The following is a 15,930-nucleotide window of genomic DNA, read 5'->3' as shown; positions in this document are numbered from 1 at the left end:
TTTAGAAAATTTGAATCCTTCATACATTATGTTTTTTTTTTAATTTTTAGTTTTTAATTAGTGAGACAGTGAGTCAAAGTATATGGAAGCTATTTACATGTAATTCAATACTAGGTATAGTCAATATATTTTAATTTTTATTCCTATTTTAGGAGTGCGCACTGCTGAATGAATATTTAGAACGCCTAAAACACGCATAATAAGCTTTAAAAAAATAGTGGTATTATTTTATGTTAAACTGCACATTAATACACCCTGATCCTGACCCGTTGATTCATATAAAAAAAAACAAGAAAAAAGACTAAAAAAAAAATCTTGTATGGAGGGTGCAAATTTTCAAAATTCGGTAGCGACCCATAAAACATAATTAAAAATTCTGAAAAAAATACACATTTGTTTTTTAGTGAAAGAGAACAATTTAAGGGGTTGAGACATAGAAAATTTCAATTTCGACGAAATAAGCAACACCGTATGTATATATACTATAATTTAGTATAATATTATCTTTCAAACATTTAATTATTCAACTTCCTTGGTGAACTGACTTGAATAGTTCCTTGACTTCATGGATGAACTTGTCGCAATAATTCCATGTCATAGGTAAACAATCATTATTATTTATTCGTCGTTGGTTATATATTTTCTCAACACATACACTCTATTCACTACTATCATGCTTATAAAAGAGTGCCAATATAACGTTAAAATAAATTTACTTGCAAATTAAATTGAAAAGTATCAATATTATTCTCGTCTGCGTTGAAACGCGCATAGCTTTGCCGGCGCTCGCGTATCAAGCGCCAGCGCCATCTATCGAGTGTTATTTCGTAAAATCGGCGAACGCTCTAAGGAATAAGGGCTCTTAAATACGGTAGGGCTTCTGTCAAATTGAAATAAAATTATTCCGAATGTGCAAACTACGTCACCAGATGTCAGTATAAAGTTTATACAATTTTAAGGCCTGAATACAACAATGCGAAGGTTGCATGTATCTAGTTTGTCAAGACTTTTCTTTATTTATCATGTTGTTACCTCGCAACTGTTGTTTACTGTCAGTCAAAAATAAATGTCGTAAAGAGAATTATAACATAAACCTTATTTTTTTCTCTATTAATTTTAAATGTGACATATTGTATTTGCGTGGCTTATATATTCGACAATACAGACATGATTATTGATTGCTGGAAGTGTAACCGAGTAAAAAAGGAGCAAGCATTCAAAGATTCAAATAGGGAAATTAGCCTCCCAATATTACCTAAAACACTGGTTAAAATTTTAATAGTTCTCAAGATAACGCCGGGAGGTATACCATCGTTGGCGTTCACGGCAGCTAGCAATGAAAAGACTAGCTATGAAAAATACCTTTATAAGAAAATCGAAAACATAATATCACAATTCTGATTTTTTTCATGACTGACATTCTGCAAAAATTATGCGATTTGATTTTATAAAGTACGCTATAAAGACACGTGGTAGGAACTCTAGCGCAAGTATGGAGATACCTCACCTAACCTAACCGAAGTACCTGCTTAGACAAAAGATAAGATCTATGCCTGAAATTCTTCAGCTACAAGTTGGATCCGAATTATGACAAAATTAATTCATTCCGTTTTAAGTTAAAAGAATATCTGGAGCAAACTGTGTTCGGCGTTACAGAGCGTGGCGCGGCGATATTACCTACCTGCAATTCTCCTACTATGTGACTATTATTACAAAAAAAGGATATGGAGTTAGTAGCTGCAAGCGGTGGATTCAACCTACTTTTACTTACACCGGCTCTTATTTAGGTGCTATCTTTGTATACCAAATTGAAAGAAATGAAAATACTTTACTGTTATGTTTTTGTTTTATTCATTCTACTCTTTAAAACCTTTTCTACATAATATTAGGTCCACTTGGGCGGTTTACGAGTGATTGTTTTGTTTGATACCTTGTAATAGATTTTTATAATTTACAAGAAATCAAACAAAAAAATTACGTACATCACCAGATATAGTAATCCACTTCGTCACCTTTTTCTGGTAGTATTTCGTTTCTGTAACGGTCTGGCGCCCCCTACGCAGAATTTCGCGTAATATTCCCTATTGATAACCTTCGTCCTTCTCAGATTTGAAAGTCAGTTAGGTAATAAAAGCTTGTAAAATAGTTTCTGGTTGGGCCAGTAATTGACTGGTAAAGAATAACTTAAAACATTAAGTCCACCTTTTGTACCTTTAACTTGTTTTGTGCAATAAAGTATAAAATAATGAAATAAATAAATATTTAAAGTACATCCTATTTTACTAGTAGAAATAATAAATAGGACCAAACAATGGAACTGTTACAATTATAGAGTAGGTAGGTAGGTAGAGGTAGGTAACTACTTTATGTAATCTGTTTAATGACGGAGGCAAACATAAGAAAAACATCAAAATCAAATTTCATGTAACTAATAAAATAACTAAAAAAGTTTCAAAATTTCAATTATAGAGGACCTTTGGTTCCAAAGGACCAGAACCAGAGCTTTGGTTGCAACTATTGAGGTTTTCCATTTATCCAAGTAACCAATTAACCAGGTTTCACTGTAGTAGTAAAATATAGGTTTACATTTTTTGCCTTATTACAAAGGAATAAGGTCCAAAAGTGTAAACATTATCTTTGACGTCGACAGTCCATTTTGAGGAAAAAATTAAACTAGTTGAAAAACAAGAAACTGAAGGCTCTCGACTGACAACAGATGACGGCCAACAGGCCGCCGGCCGGCTATCTGATAATGTGTGTGTAAATTGGCCTGCAGGCCACGGACTGTCCGGCAGATATCTGTCGACGCTGACCGGAATCGACGAGCCGTAGTCCGAATAGCCGTCAGTCCAAAATCTGAAATAGAACTGTTAATGTGTGGCCTGCTGCGGTTAACTGACAGGCTAACATCGTCCGGCGAACTGTCAATTTGTAGGGATCTGTCAAAATTATATCAGACTATTGCCGGCAGGCGGCCGTACGGCGGGAAAATGACGACTCGTCTGTAGTCGCAGAGGTGGCAGCAGACCATTGCCGGCCGGCAATAATCGGTTATGTTTGTGGACGTTATTGGTCTAGGACGGCAGGTCGCCCGATAAGGCCAGAGACTGCAGGCGGACTGGTAATCAGTGGGCCCCTTTAGTGTTTTTTTTTATGTACAGTCAAAGTAGTTTGATGTACTTACTTACAGTTACAGTGACAAAGTAAATTTTGAAATCTTCGTGTTGGCTGTAGGGAATGCAAATCGGTTATTTTTTGTATGGAAATAACCGCGGTTTCGGTTAATAACCGATTATTTCCATACAAAAAATAACCGAAAATAACCGATTTGCATTCCCTAGTTGGCTGGTAGATAGGGATAATTGATTTTGACTTATAAATATTTAATAGCGTTCATTCGGATTTTAGTTGTCGGATTGAGAAGCGCTGGTGGCCTAGCGGTAAGAGCGTGCGACTTGCAATCCGGAGGTCGCGGGTTCAAACCCCGGCTCGTACCAATGAGTTTTTCGGAACTTATGTACGAAATATCAATTGATATTTACTAGTCGCTTTTCGGTGAAGGAAAATATCGTGAGGAAACCGGACTAATCCCAATAAGGCCTAGTTTACCCTCTGGGTTGGGTTGGAAGGTCAGATGGCAGTCGCTTTCGTAAATATTAGTGCCTACGTCAAATCATGGGATTAGTTGTCAAGGGGACCCCAGGCTCTCATGAGCCGTGGCGAAATGCCGGGATAACGCGAGGAAGAAGAAGAAGATTCGGATTTTAGTTGTAATGTTCTACAGTTAACATTTTACTCGCGTTATTAAATTTCGTTATGGAAACACAGGCATTATCGTGCTTATCCCACAGCTCTTCAATTGCGTGTTTTCTGTTTTATTCGATAAAACAAAGTACTTATATAAGTAGGTACAGTCACCTGCAATAATATGTCACTCTTCGAAGGCCGCAGAAATATGTGACACGCTTTTATCGCTCTACAAATAAGATCGTGTCAGATATTTTTGCGGTCTTCAAAGAGTAAGATATTATGGCAGGTGACTGTACTTTAAAAGTATTTTAGGTACTTACTGCAAGCTTTTTCCTTATCCCATGTAATTGTATTAATGCATATCCATCGATCAACATCAGACATCAGGAGATAGGATCGGTGGCTGGCACCCAAAACCTCATTGTCAGTTCGATGAACTGGAGCGTTCGACTTGTTTAGCGGTAACTCGTGACATGACTACATGTCTTTTGTTCAACTGTCAAATATTTAATCGAATCGAAATGCACGGAAGTACCTATTACCTAGGATCGTTTATTCAGAGTTGTTTAAAAATTGGCATAAAATTTTAAATTTAACAAGTGGTAATATAATGAGGTATAACTATGTATATTACATTCTGAAATATTTGAAATAATATTATGAAATTTGACATGAACTTTCATTTCAAATCAACTACGGCGCGATTCAGGAAATGATTTAGAGATTCACTAGATATGAAATAGTGAAGATATGTGACGTTCCACGGCAAAAGGTACCTTATGGCGGCTGGTGCTTACGCTATTATTAACGCCGCTCCAATATTCAGCCGGGGCAATGGTACCTTTTGCCGTGGATCGTCACATATCTTTACTATTTCATATCTAGTGAATCTGTGAATCATTTCCCGGATCGCGTCGCTAGAAATTGTAATACCCTAGGCCCCCTAGGGTAAATATTTTTGTATGTTGAACTTCTACTTACTCGCTCTGTATGGATATGAATGGTCGTTTTTGTCTACGTGACAGCGTGATAAAACGGTGTTCGTCACTTTCTTTCCCGCGGAGTTAAAAAGTGACAGTTATTTTATCACGTGAATAAAGTCATCCATAATACGATGACTAACATTTTTTTGTAGTGGCGTAGTGTGAACTAATCTAGCCGTGGGCGACCAAGTCACATCTGCGAGGCCTTTCTTTCAATGTGTATTCTATGGCTCCCGATATCCGTGCTACACGCCAATCCGTGTATCCGTGTTCTTAGCCCCGGCGGTGCTAAGCCTCCGAATTACACGAACCCGTCAAGATCCGTTCCCGTGTAGTGCGTTCGGCTCCGGATCTACGCTCGGCTCCGGAGCCGCGGACTTCGGCTTCGTTCGGGTATTGAATACACGGCGCCGGCGGACCGACTCCCCCGGCCGGTTCGAATAAACAATATTTAAGAGGTGGTATTCTACTGGTGGGTAATGTCTTGATATTTTATTTTGTGAAATATGGAGGTGTTGCTGAAATGTAATTTAGTCGGATTATATTAAATGAGACACCAATTGTATATTAAATGTTACTGCTTGTAAAAATGATTAAATAATGAGCATGTAGGTTTATAATAAATATTAAGATACTAGAGTCAGACCAAGAATAGTCTGCAGCGGATTTGATAGCCCACGCAGTGGAAGAGTTATTTTAAACGTTATACTTTGTAATGTAACGTTGCACGTTACTAATATGAAGGTAGGTAATTGGACTAAACATAATCTTAAACTCAACTAACACTTAAAATAATAAATACCTAAATAAGAACTGTAATCATAGGCTTACTGCAATGTAGATTTAACCAAATCAATGCGTTAATTTATGAAATGAACGTATTGATTTGGTTAAATCTACATTTTTTTTCAATCACAATTTCTATGAAATTATGACCTATAAATGACTGCGTGGGCTATCAAATCCGATGAAGACTTTTTTTTGTCCAACTCTAGTTTTTTCTCACGTTCCCACTTATTACTTAGATAATTTTTATTTCCTGCGAAGTTCATAGAAATGTACACGTGTAGATTAAGATAATAATGGTTTGCGGGCGGCACATGCAATAAAATAGCCGTGGCAATTTTGACACAGGTATTTTACCCGGCATACCTTTTGTTTGGAAAGTTAAAGAAGTAGGTAGCCGTGCTGTTTTACAAACAAGAATTGGATTTTTTTCAGTAATGGATTTTTTAAGATTTTAGTTTGCCACTCAGTCGGTCAAAGTTTCTAATCTTAGTTCAGCTGTTTTCATTTGGTCATACCTAGTTGTTGCCGTTCTGTTTTTTTTTTCGTTTTGTTCCCCCCGCCCAGCAAATTTCATCGAAACCGTTAGAGCCATTTCCGAAATGCTCGAAAAATAGAAATTGAAAAAATGAAAATGATAAAATGAAAATGAAAGTTTATTGGTAACAATGGTTACAAGTCTGTTAAGTTAAATAGTACATTTAGTATTTGAATATAATGGAATTGCTCGTTTAAAGGTATAAGATTCTTTGCTTTTATAAAGAACGCGATCGATCGTCATCGTCACTATACGTAGAGAACGGGCCGGACCCGTGTGTAATTAATATCCGTGGATCCGGACACACGGGTAACACGGGTACACGGATCTTAATTACACGGATCCTAATTATCCGTTCCGAACGGGCCACAAATCCGGTTTCGTGTAGCACGAGAACGGGGCCCCGGCAACGGGTACCCGAAACCCGGACCCGACCGCGAGCCCTAGCTGTATTCCCTAGTTTATAAAAAGGGTTGGCTTCCGCGAGGCCCCCTTAAGTGCGAGGGCGTGGGCGAGGGCCCACTTCGCCCACGCCTATATTCATCGGCTTTTTTTCAGCGGGTTCATGCGACTCTTAAGACTGAATAATCATGACAACTTTTATCGGATGACCTATAAGGCAATTGGGTAGGTAGGTACCTCTAGTATTACAGAATAAACAATACCTACTACTAGGTACAGAAGGTTCACTCTCTAACAAAACGCGTCTATTACGACAGATATGACCGCAAGGTGGCGGTAGCACGAGCAGGCGTCGTTCCGTAGCGATACGCGGTAACTACTACTGACACCAAAATTGGTGTGGGCCGCATGTACTTGTAGCGACTCGACGAAATCGCGGAGTATGCCACAGGTATTGGGCCCCATACATTCCACGAATCTACTCTTTCCGCATAGACTCTAAGTAGTAGGTATTCTGAATTCGTTTTTCATGTTTCGTTCAAGTGACATAACCATCAACGGAGAGTACAATATGTTATTTATGATATGACATAACAATAACCGCCAGTGACAATGGCCTTCTTTAATAACTGCTTGATTGAATTTGACTTGTTATCATTACAGCCCTGTTGAAACTGGTAGCATTATAAACAGTCTCCTGTCAAAAATATTGTTTTTGTAGGTACTTGCGTTTACCTATATATTTTTAGGCAAATAAAATCGGAATACTTAGCTTTTAGAATTATATACCTAAAGTAAAAATAAATCTACCTAAGTTTGCGGGCGTGTAGATATTTAACGGCTGCTATTTAACTGATCATCAGATTTAGTAAAATTTAATAAGTACCAAAAATATATATTTTACCACCCTAAAATAATGATTACCAATTGTATTACATTTTACTATCCTTTTAAAGGAAATGACACCAAAGTAATAATTATTAACCCAAAAATAGTAAATGATTACCAAATTTCAAACCCCATTTTAATGTGAAATGATAACCAAATTTTTACATCTTGCTATCCTATTAAAAAAAATGGAACAAAAATAATCATTGTAAACCCAAAAATAGTAAATGACCACCAAAATTAGAACTCCATTTTAATGTAAAATTATAACCAAATTTTTAAAGCAAATTACTCCAAACCAAAATAACCATTGTAAACCCAAAAATAGTAATTGACCACCAAAATTGTAACCACAATTTTATTAAAAATGTGCAAATATTTAATATAATACTATTAATTTAATTAGTCGACTTCGTCACCTTTTTCTAGTAGCATTTTATTTCAGTAACAGTCGCAGTTCTAATCTAACCTAACCCACTTTTCTAGTAGCATTTCGTTTCTGTAAGGGTCGCAGTTCAAACCTAATATAACCCACTTTTCTAGTAGCATTTCTTTTCAGCAAGGGTCGCAGTTCAAACCTAACCCACTTTTCTAGTAGCATTTCGTTCCTGTGTGGGTCGCAGTTCAAACCTAACCTAACCCACTTTTTTTAGTAGCATTTCTTTCTGTAAGGGTCGCAGTTCACACCTAACCTAACCCACTTTTCTAACAGATTTCTTTTCTGTAAGGGTCGCAGTTCAAACCTAACCTAACTTACTTTTCTAGTAGCATTAATTTTCTATATGGGTCGAGTTCAAACCTAACCTAACCCACTTTTCTAGTAGCATTTCTTTTCTGTAAGGGTCGCAGTTCAAACCTAACCTAACCCACTTTTCCAGTAGCATTTCTTTTCTGTAAGGGTCGCAGTTCAAACCTAACCTAACCCATTTTTCTAGTAGCATTTGGTTTCTGTAAGGGTCGTAATTCAAACCTCACCTAACCCACTTTTATGATAGCATTTCTTTTCTGTGAGGGTCGCAGTTCAAACCTAACCTCACCTATTTTTCTAGTAGCATTTATTTTCTGTATGGGTCGCAGTTAAAACCTAACCTAACCCACTTTTCCAGTAGCATTTCTTTTCTGTAAGGGTCGCTGTTCAAACCTAACCTAACCCACTTTTCTAGTAGCACTTCGGTTCTGTGACGATCGCAGTTCTAATCTAACCTAACTCACTTATATAGTAGCATTTCGTTTCTGTAAAGGTCGCAGTTCAAACCTAACCTAACCTACTTTTATAGTACCATTTCATTTCTGTATGGGTCGCAGTGCTAACCTAACCCACTTAACTGATAGCAGTTTAACTTACTTTTCTAGTAGCATAACGAAATGCTACTAGAAAAGTAGGTTAGGTTTGGTAGGTTTGCGATGCGGGGTACGGGGGGGTTGACCGGGAGGGGCTAGTAATTTTGGCATCAGTTTACTTTATTTGGTAATATGTATACATTTTTTGGTAATCGTAGTGGTTTATTTAGGTGAAAATATCGCATTAGTTTGGTCTTCAAGATTTGGTGATCATTAATGATTTTTGGTGATCATTCAATATATTTGGTATTTGAATACAATTTGAAGGGCAGTCGTAATTAAGACAGTGGTACTTTTGTATTTTTAGGCCTTATTTTTTTGGTGTTCAGTATTTTTTTTGGCAAGCATGATTTTTAGGGTTCCGTAGCCAAATAGCAAAAAAACGGAACCCTTATGGATTCGTCATGTCTGTCTGTCTGTGTGACAAAGCTGGCTTGCCAGAGTATATCAAAGATCTCGAGGTCCAATTATAGCTGGCTAAACGAGCCGATATACTCGTTGTTCATAGGCAACAACATATCTGATATTAAAATACAATGGAATTCGTAGCTGCATCCTCGTTTAAAGAGGCTAGAGGTCTTAATATTTAGTAAAAACAGCGGTCACAGTTGGTTGATGAGAATCATTGTCGTATCATGCTTCCGACAAGGCTTAAGACCTTGCAACAAATGCCGATTTTAGTTTATTGCTGGCTAATTAAGCGACGAATTGAATCGATCAACCAAATGCGGCAATATTGTAAATCGCATGATCGGCGATGTTTGGAGAAAGAGAATAAACAGTTCAAGGTATCTATAAATTTTTTTTTCAGTGCTACAATTGATTTACCTAATTTAAAGACTACCGTCTTTCAGTATTTTCTTAATTGTTTAGTCAATCGACCCTTTATAGGGCTCAATCTGTATTGGAAAACAATTACCACATCATATTTTTGTAATTTTTTTCTTGTGTAATTTTTTTAGGATTTGAAATAGGTAGGTATGTAGCAATAAAGCTTGAATGGTGTTTCTTTTTTCAATTAAAAATAATGTAAAAGTCGAAATAAAATCGAATCGAATCAGTCGAATTTTCACGTGAATTTAATTAATTATAACTTAGCGCCCAGAATTTTTATAATAAAACTAAATAACTTAATTAATTTTAATTTCATATATCAAGCAGATCTTGTGAGTAGAAAAAGGCGGCAAATTTAAAAAATGTAGGCGCGAAAGGATATTGTCCCATAGAATATTTGAATTTCGCGCCTTTTTTTACTGACAAGATTTGCTTGACCAACTATAAATCCCACGTACCTTGTATTTCATTTTTTAAAACAATATTCTACACACGCACAAAACTCTAATTCACTTTGCAAACTAAAAGAAAAAAAAAACAAAAAAAACTTTTAAAAAATATCGTAAGTGAAGATCGCGCGCGAAATTGCCGCGCATGCGTACGGCTGCGGCGGCGGGTGCAATGGCGTTTGACAGCGGCGCTCGCGAGTTTTGCTTCCCGCCAACTGCGTACATCGACCTGCCTGCACCTTCACCTTCGGCCAAACAAATCAACTATGACTCGCCGGCTGCTGAAATAGCCGTTGTTGTTTTGAAAGTTCTGCGTTGTAGATTTCGCCAACACTCATGGGTCCATCGTTAAAAAAAAATCTCTTTCATACGGTATTTGACTATTCTATTCGAACTGTCAAAACGATTACGATGCGGGTTTTAAAATAAAACTTGTGTCTAAAAATAGCTGCTGTCTACATTTCTCTATTAATCTTCTAATGCTTTATAGACGAGTTAAGTAGGTATAGGCGATATGCATTAAAATCAATACAAAATTACTAGAATCTATTTTTTTATCGAAAAGCTCTAGAAAATTGTAAAATTTGCAATCGGAGAATTGGGTAGGTAAAGTTTTTTGAAGATAGGCAAATTATATTTTTTTCCGATAGTATTTATTATAGCGATCACGGAAATGCAGCTCTTTTATTTTTATTTCATTTTATTGATTAAATATAATTTTTTAAATGACAGCGTTTTACACAAAAATAAAACGCTAATTAAATAACTTATTCGGAACCTAATAATAATATCGAGAATGGCAACATTCTGTTGTCGGTCGTATTGTCCTTTTCTAGCATATACGTCCCTCTCTCTCCTACGCTCCCACCACACAGCAGTTTGCTTTTTGGCGGTTGTCGCAAAAACAAATTTCCAACTCATTGTCTCAAAATTATACATATTTACACCAGGCAGGATTAAAACTTTAGGTTCCGAATAGGGTAAGTTATTTAATTAGCGTTTTATTTTTGTGTAAAACGCTGTCATTAAACAACTGTACCGCTATTCGGAACCTAATAATAATATTGAGACGTGTTTGTTATCGCCTGGTGGTGGGAAGACGCCAAGCCAATGTGATTATACGTTTACTTATTATGTATATGTAATATTATTATATTATGAGCGTTTAATTAATTATGCAGTACACCCTTTATTTTAACACCTGTGAGGAGAGAGGTATTTGATATTCATATTTCATATTCATATTTGTTATTAATAATGTACACATACATTATATTATTATACTAACTTAACATTTTATATACGTACTTAATGTACTTATAAATGTTCAAAAAGAATAAGAGAGTCACAACAAGGGTACTATACTTAATTACATGTATGTGAAAACTAGGAAAAAGAAGATGTGATAAGTCACTCTACTCTTCAAGGAGCATACAACATCTGTTATTAAGGGGTAATGTAATTCAAGTGTGAAAAGATAAAAATAATGAAGTACTAGAGTAGTTTTTTATCTATAATTAGCAATTATTATCAAATTTGATAATAAATATCTATAATAGTAAAGTAAGCAGTTGCAGGAATATAACAAGGACAGGACCTTTCTTATTTCCAGAATCCATCGGGATTAGGTAGACGAATATTTTAATTATTCGTTATATCACTATCACCACAAACAAAGTTAATAAAATTATGAAAAATAAAATTGTGGGAATCACTAAATTTCTTTAATGGCTGTAAACCATATACTTGGTTATAGTTATAAAATGCATTTAACCCTTTTAAACGCTTTACTAACGAGAACGCGAGTCAATGTACTTAAATAAACCTTACTTAAAAGTGTGAAGGTTACTTTGAGAGCTTAAGCTACAACACTCAATGTGTTCACTGCGCCGTGGCACTAGTTATGACGCTTTCTGGTATTCTTGGCGTTCAAATGGTTAATGTAGAATTGCCACAGAACTTTATCAATAATATTTGCAGAGTCATTCTAATTAAATTCATGTTTAGCTATCATAACCTTAATTTTACTTATTAATTTGTATACCTATATGTAGTAAGAGTAGTTTCTCAGTGGTTTACTTTATCTGGTGCCTACTGGTAGACATAAGCCTTAAAACTTTATTGGTTCTGACCGCTAAAGTGGCTTAATTTCTGTAAACTATTCGTAGGCATTACTTCGTTCTGAATATTCAGTTTTCTCTATTCAGTGTGTAAATTATAAGGAATAAGATACTTAATTCGAAAACCCTAGCTCATCGCATAGGTGCTTTTAACCGAAATACAAATTTATGTGCTTATTTCGTGATTTTACATTATTTGCTGTGGGAAACCAGGGGGTCCCCGACCTTTTGCCGGGCGCCCGTGGCCCCAAAGCCAACAGCGCAGAGGCCCTTTAAGAGGGACATATTTCATCCAATGCTAGAATCAACACTTTGTCGAATCTATTAGATATTTAGGTATACTTATCCTCCTTATGAACTAAGGATAATTGTTACTTGTTTGTATTTCAATAATAGCAAGATTGTAAATTATTTTATATTCTGAAAATATAATATTACTTAATTTGGGCCAGTGTACTTTTGTATACTATATCTCTGGCCTACTATATAGGTTAGTCTAATAACATCCCGCCTCCTGGGAGGCAATATACAGGGTTCTTGGATATATATTCACGATAGTGCTAAATGTGTGGACCTAGTTTTCCGACACTTGACTCGTGAAATTATAGTGTACATTTTTTACAGGTCTCGCGCAAGAAGGGTACCGATATATAGGTTGAGGTCCTTAACTTGTAGATTTGGTAATAGTAGCAAGATACAGACGGGGTGTAAATTAATTGATCCACCATATTTCAAGAGATTCAAGTGCATTGATGCCTTGAGGTTACACTGTACAGACAGACTATACATATAACTCTTTGGCAGAGTTTTGCCAACATATTATAATAAATGACTGCATTTGTTTGGGTGTACTTGTTCCACGACAAAGACATATTTATATATATTACAATGTATTTTTGAAAAGTACTCGCGTTTCAAAATAGCTTCGCCTTTTCGCAAGCTTTGCTCCTGTTTCAGAATGTGCAAAGCAAATAGTATCACAATGCTATAATTTTGTATAAATTGAGAACTATAGGGTCATGCCCTAGACGTGACCGCCCAGAAGTTATACTAGAACGTGCAAACCATTAAGTCACTGTTTCTTAAAAACCTTATGTAGTGGGTACATTACATTCCACGGTGGGTACATTTGTTAAAAGTATAGTATCAAACTATGACGAATAATGACAAGTGAATTAAGTGATAACAATATTTGGTCCGTGCATAGAAGGACCTTTAGTTTAGGGCATGGGTAGTTTAAAATAAACTTAATCTGTGCATGGGAGCACTTACGATCAAGGTGGTTCGAATCCTCAAGCGTCACAAGGCAGACATAAGGGTGTAAAATAAATCATTCATAAACGCCCCGTTAGGTCAGTTTTGTATATTTTTATTTCCAACATGCTTGTGCAGCACATGACCATTTTCCTATGAATAATATGAATATGAATATGTCGTGTACCTACATAGGTAGGTACTAGTAAACATGTTAACTGAAAGACTAGTGCTCTCGAGGTAAATATAATTTATATTAATTTCTAATCTGCCATAGCCGGCATAAGGTTTTCTTTTTTTTTTAGATATAGATATTTTCTTTTAGTTTAGGGCCGCTAAACTGAACCCTTTGTACACCTTGAGCAGGCTGTTTGTGCTCTTGTAATTTTATTTTCACACCATGAGTGATATTAAACATAGCTTATTTCAGAATTGAACCGAAAGCTATGTCGTGTCGTGAGCTTAGTCAGGCCGATTTAATTAGAGTCCACAGGTTATCTGGACCTTGGAGAATTGACCTTATTCTAATTATCACTATTCTGCCTGGGCTTATGGTCGAATTTAGGTGACTAAATCTCTTACTTATTATCTATGCCACGTTATGAGGCTTAGCGTCTCCAGACCACAATTTCATATTAGGGTGCAATCTTTAAAATAAAAATGAGTCGAGATAGGCCTGGAATCGTAGGTTATTTTATAGCTATTATATTATAATTTTAGAAATGTTCAAATTTGGGTTTAGCCAATAGGGTGTTCGGGACCCTTAAAATAGATTGGTAAACAAAAATGAAACCTCGACTAATGAAGCCTTGCCTATTTCGACTGATTTTTTACCCAGAACATTATTTTGTTAGAACCCTTTTCACTTTGTCTAAAAGGGGGTATTCACATATTCATCTTTGTTATATTTTTATGATTGTGGCCTACTCGCTCGCCTGTGTTATGACCATATCATTTAATTTCTGACATGCCTTGCGCAGGCTTACGTAGGTTGTAATATCATCACCAATAACTTGACATCAGTTTGTGAATGAATCAAAGATTCTTTGGCACACCTTACGCAGGTGGAAACATGGCAGCCTTGTGCAGGCTTAGATACACATAGTACACATAGTACACAACATATTGGTTTCATCACAAATCACTTGACGTTAGTTTGTGACTGAATAAAAGATTCTCTTAGGCACACCTTACGCAGGTGGAACCATAACAGACATAGGCTTAAGAATATCATTCAAATGAAGTTTATGGGTAATATTCCCTTAGTTGCGAGTTCTTCGCTCGACAAGGGGAATGGATTTACTTTAATAGGCACTTTTAGAAAGTGTCATTCACGGTGACGCGCAGATTTGCCATAACTAAACTTTAACTCTACAGTTAGCGAATATAATTTGACAATATGAAACAAACCATGCGTCTTCGTCAATGAATCAATCTAAAGATTCCCATATGGTTAATGCCCTTTCAAGTCACAGGCTTCCGATTTTATTTAAAACGTTTACCAGTGTAGGTACTATTTATGTAGGTAGGTAGGTAGGCATAAAGATTGACCCTCTTGTATGTAGTTACATATAGAATGAATAATCAAGTCATTCAAATCCAAAATAATACCAGCACATATAGCAACTACATGCAAGAGTTAAGCTACCTGTTATTTAGTTAAACATATACCTATCTACCTACATTTTAACTTTTTTTTTTTCCAAAATCAGAGATCTAGTTGGAGAGATATAAGCTGGTAGATAAGGAGTGAAATACTTAAGGATTTCCATGTAATTCTTGCGCAGAACCATGCTAATCTCTCTCTTTGTCTAGTCAGATTTAAATTTACGTACTGCCAAAGTACTCACTTTCCACAAAAATAAATGCAATGCTTGCGATGTAGGTTTGTTCGTTACCTTGTGCCCCTCAGAGCGGAAATAGAAGCCCCGCGAAGCGGGGCTTCGTCGACTCCTAAGCGGGTACACGTTATTTATCAGCAAGTTGATTACCAAAAAAATTCATTTTGCAATATTATATTTAACCCGGAACGGGATAAAACGAAAGTTGCTGATATATACTTAGACAGATAAACCCTACACGTCTATAAGCTTCTACCTTGATACGTAAGTTCTACGTAACACGTATTAACTATCCGATCCTTTCGTATTCGAAAACACAAATCACTTGAAAACTGAAGGGTATGCCTCCACACATCACCATTTAAGTGTTATAATTTTAACCGTTATTATAGACACACAAAGATTTTAAGTAATAAGTAATAAGACTCAGGAGAGACTTAATGTAGGTATAAAATTAATTAATTCTAATGGTGACAAGTGCACGCTTTACCAGCTCGATGTGTTTTCTAACATTATGTGTTTTAGTATTTTCATTAGCATAGCCACGATGCGCGCAGGCAGCCTTTGAAAACTTACACATTACTATTCCGGATCGTTTTTATTTGCTAGATAGTTTAACGGACACTAAATTTAAAATATTTATTTCGAACGGCAAAAGCCGTTACAAACTGTTTTTCAATATAGTCAGCTAAACTGGGGTACAAATTCAAAAACTCACCAGCAGTTTAGCTTCACGACCTTCCA

At 36.1% G+C, this 15,930-nt stretch overlaps 1 protein-coding gene across 2 annotated transcripts in view; it reads right to left on the bottom strand.

Annotated features, from left to right (window-relative positions):
• LOC134666753 (neprilysin-4-like) overlaps positions 1-10,182 on the bottom strand; it is an 88,066-nt gene extending 77,884 nt beyond the window's left edge. The window contains exon 1 of one of the 2 annotated variants that reach the window (XM_063524025.1): positions 9,981-10,182. In XM_063524025.1, coding sequence (XP_063380095.1) covers positions 9,981-9,992 — 12 coding nt within the window. In that variant the 5' untranslated portion in view covers positions 9,993-10,182. The remainder of the gene's footprint in view (positions 1-9,980) is intronic. The other variant, XM_063524023.1, reaches the window with a different exon arrangement.
• Positions 10,183-15,930: the final 5,748 nt, after the last annotated feature.

The sequence above is a fragment of the Cydia fagiglandana genome, chromosome 8 (assembly GCF_963556715.1).
Source record: "Cydia fagiglandana chromosome 8, ilCydFagi1.1, whole genome shotgun sequence".
NCBI classification, from domain to species: domain Eukaryota; kingdom Metazoa; phylum Arthropoda; class Insecta; order Lepidoptera; family Tortricidae; genus Cydia; species Cydia fagiglandana.
The sequence above is the reverse complement of the archived record's forward strand: the minus strand, read 5'-3'. Positions and strand labels throughout refer to the sequence as shown.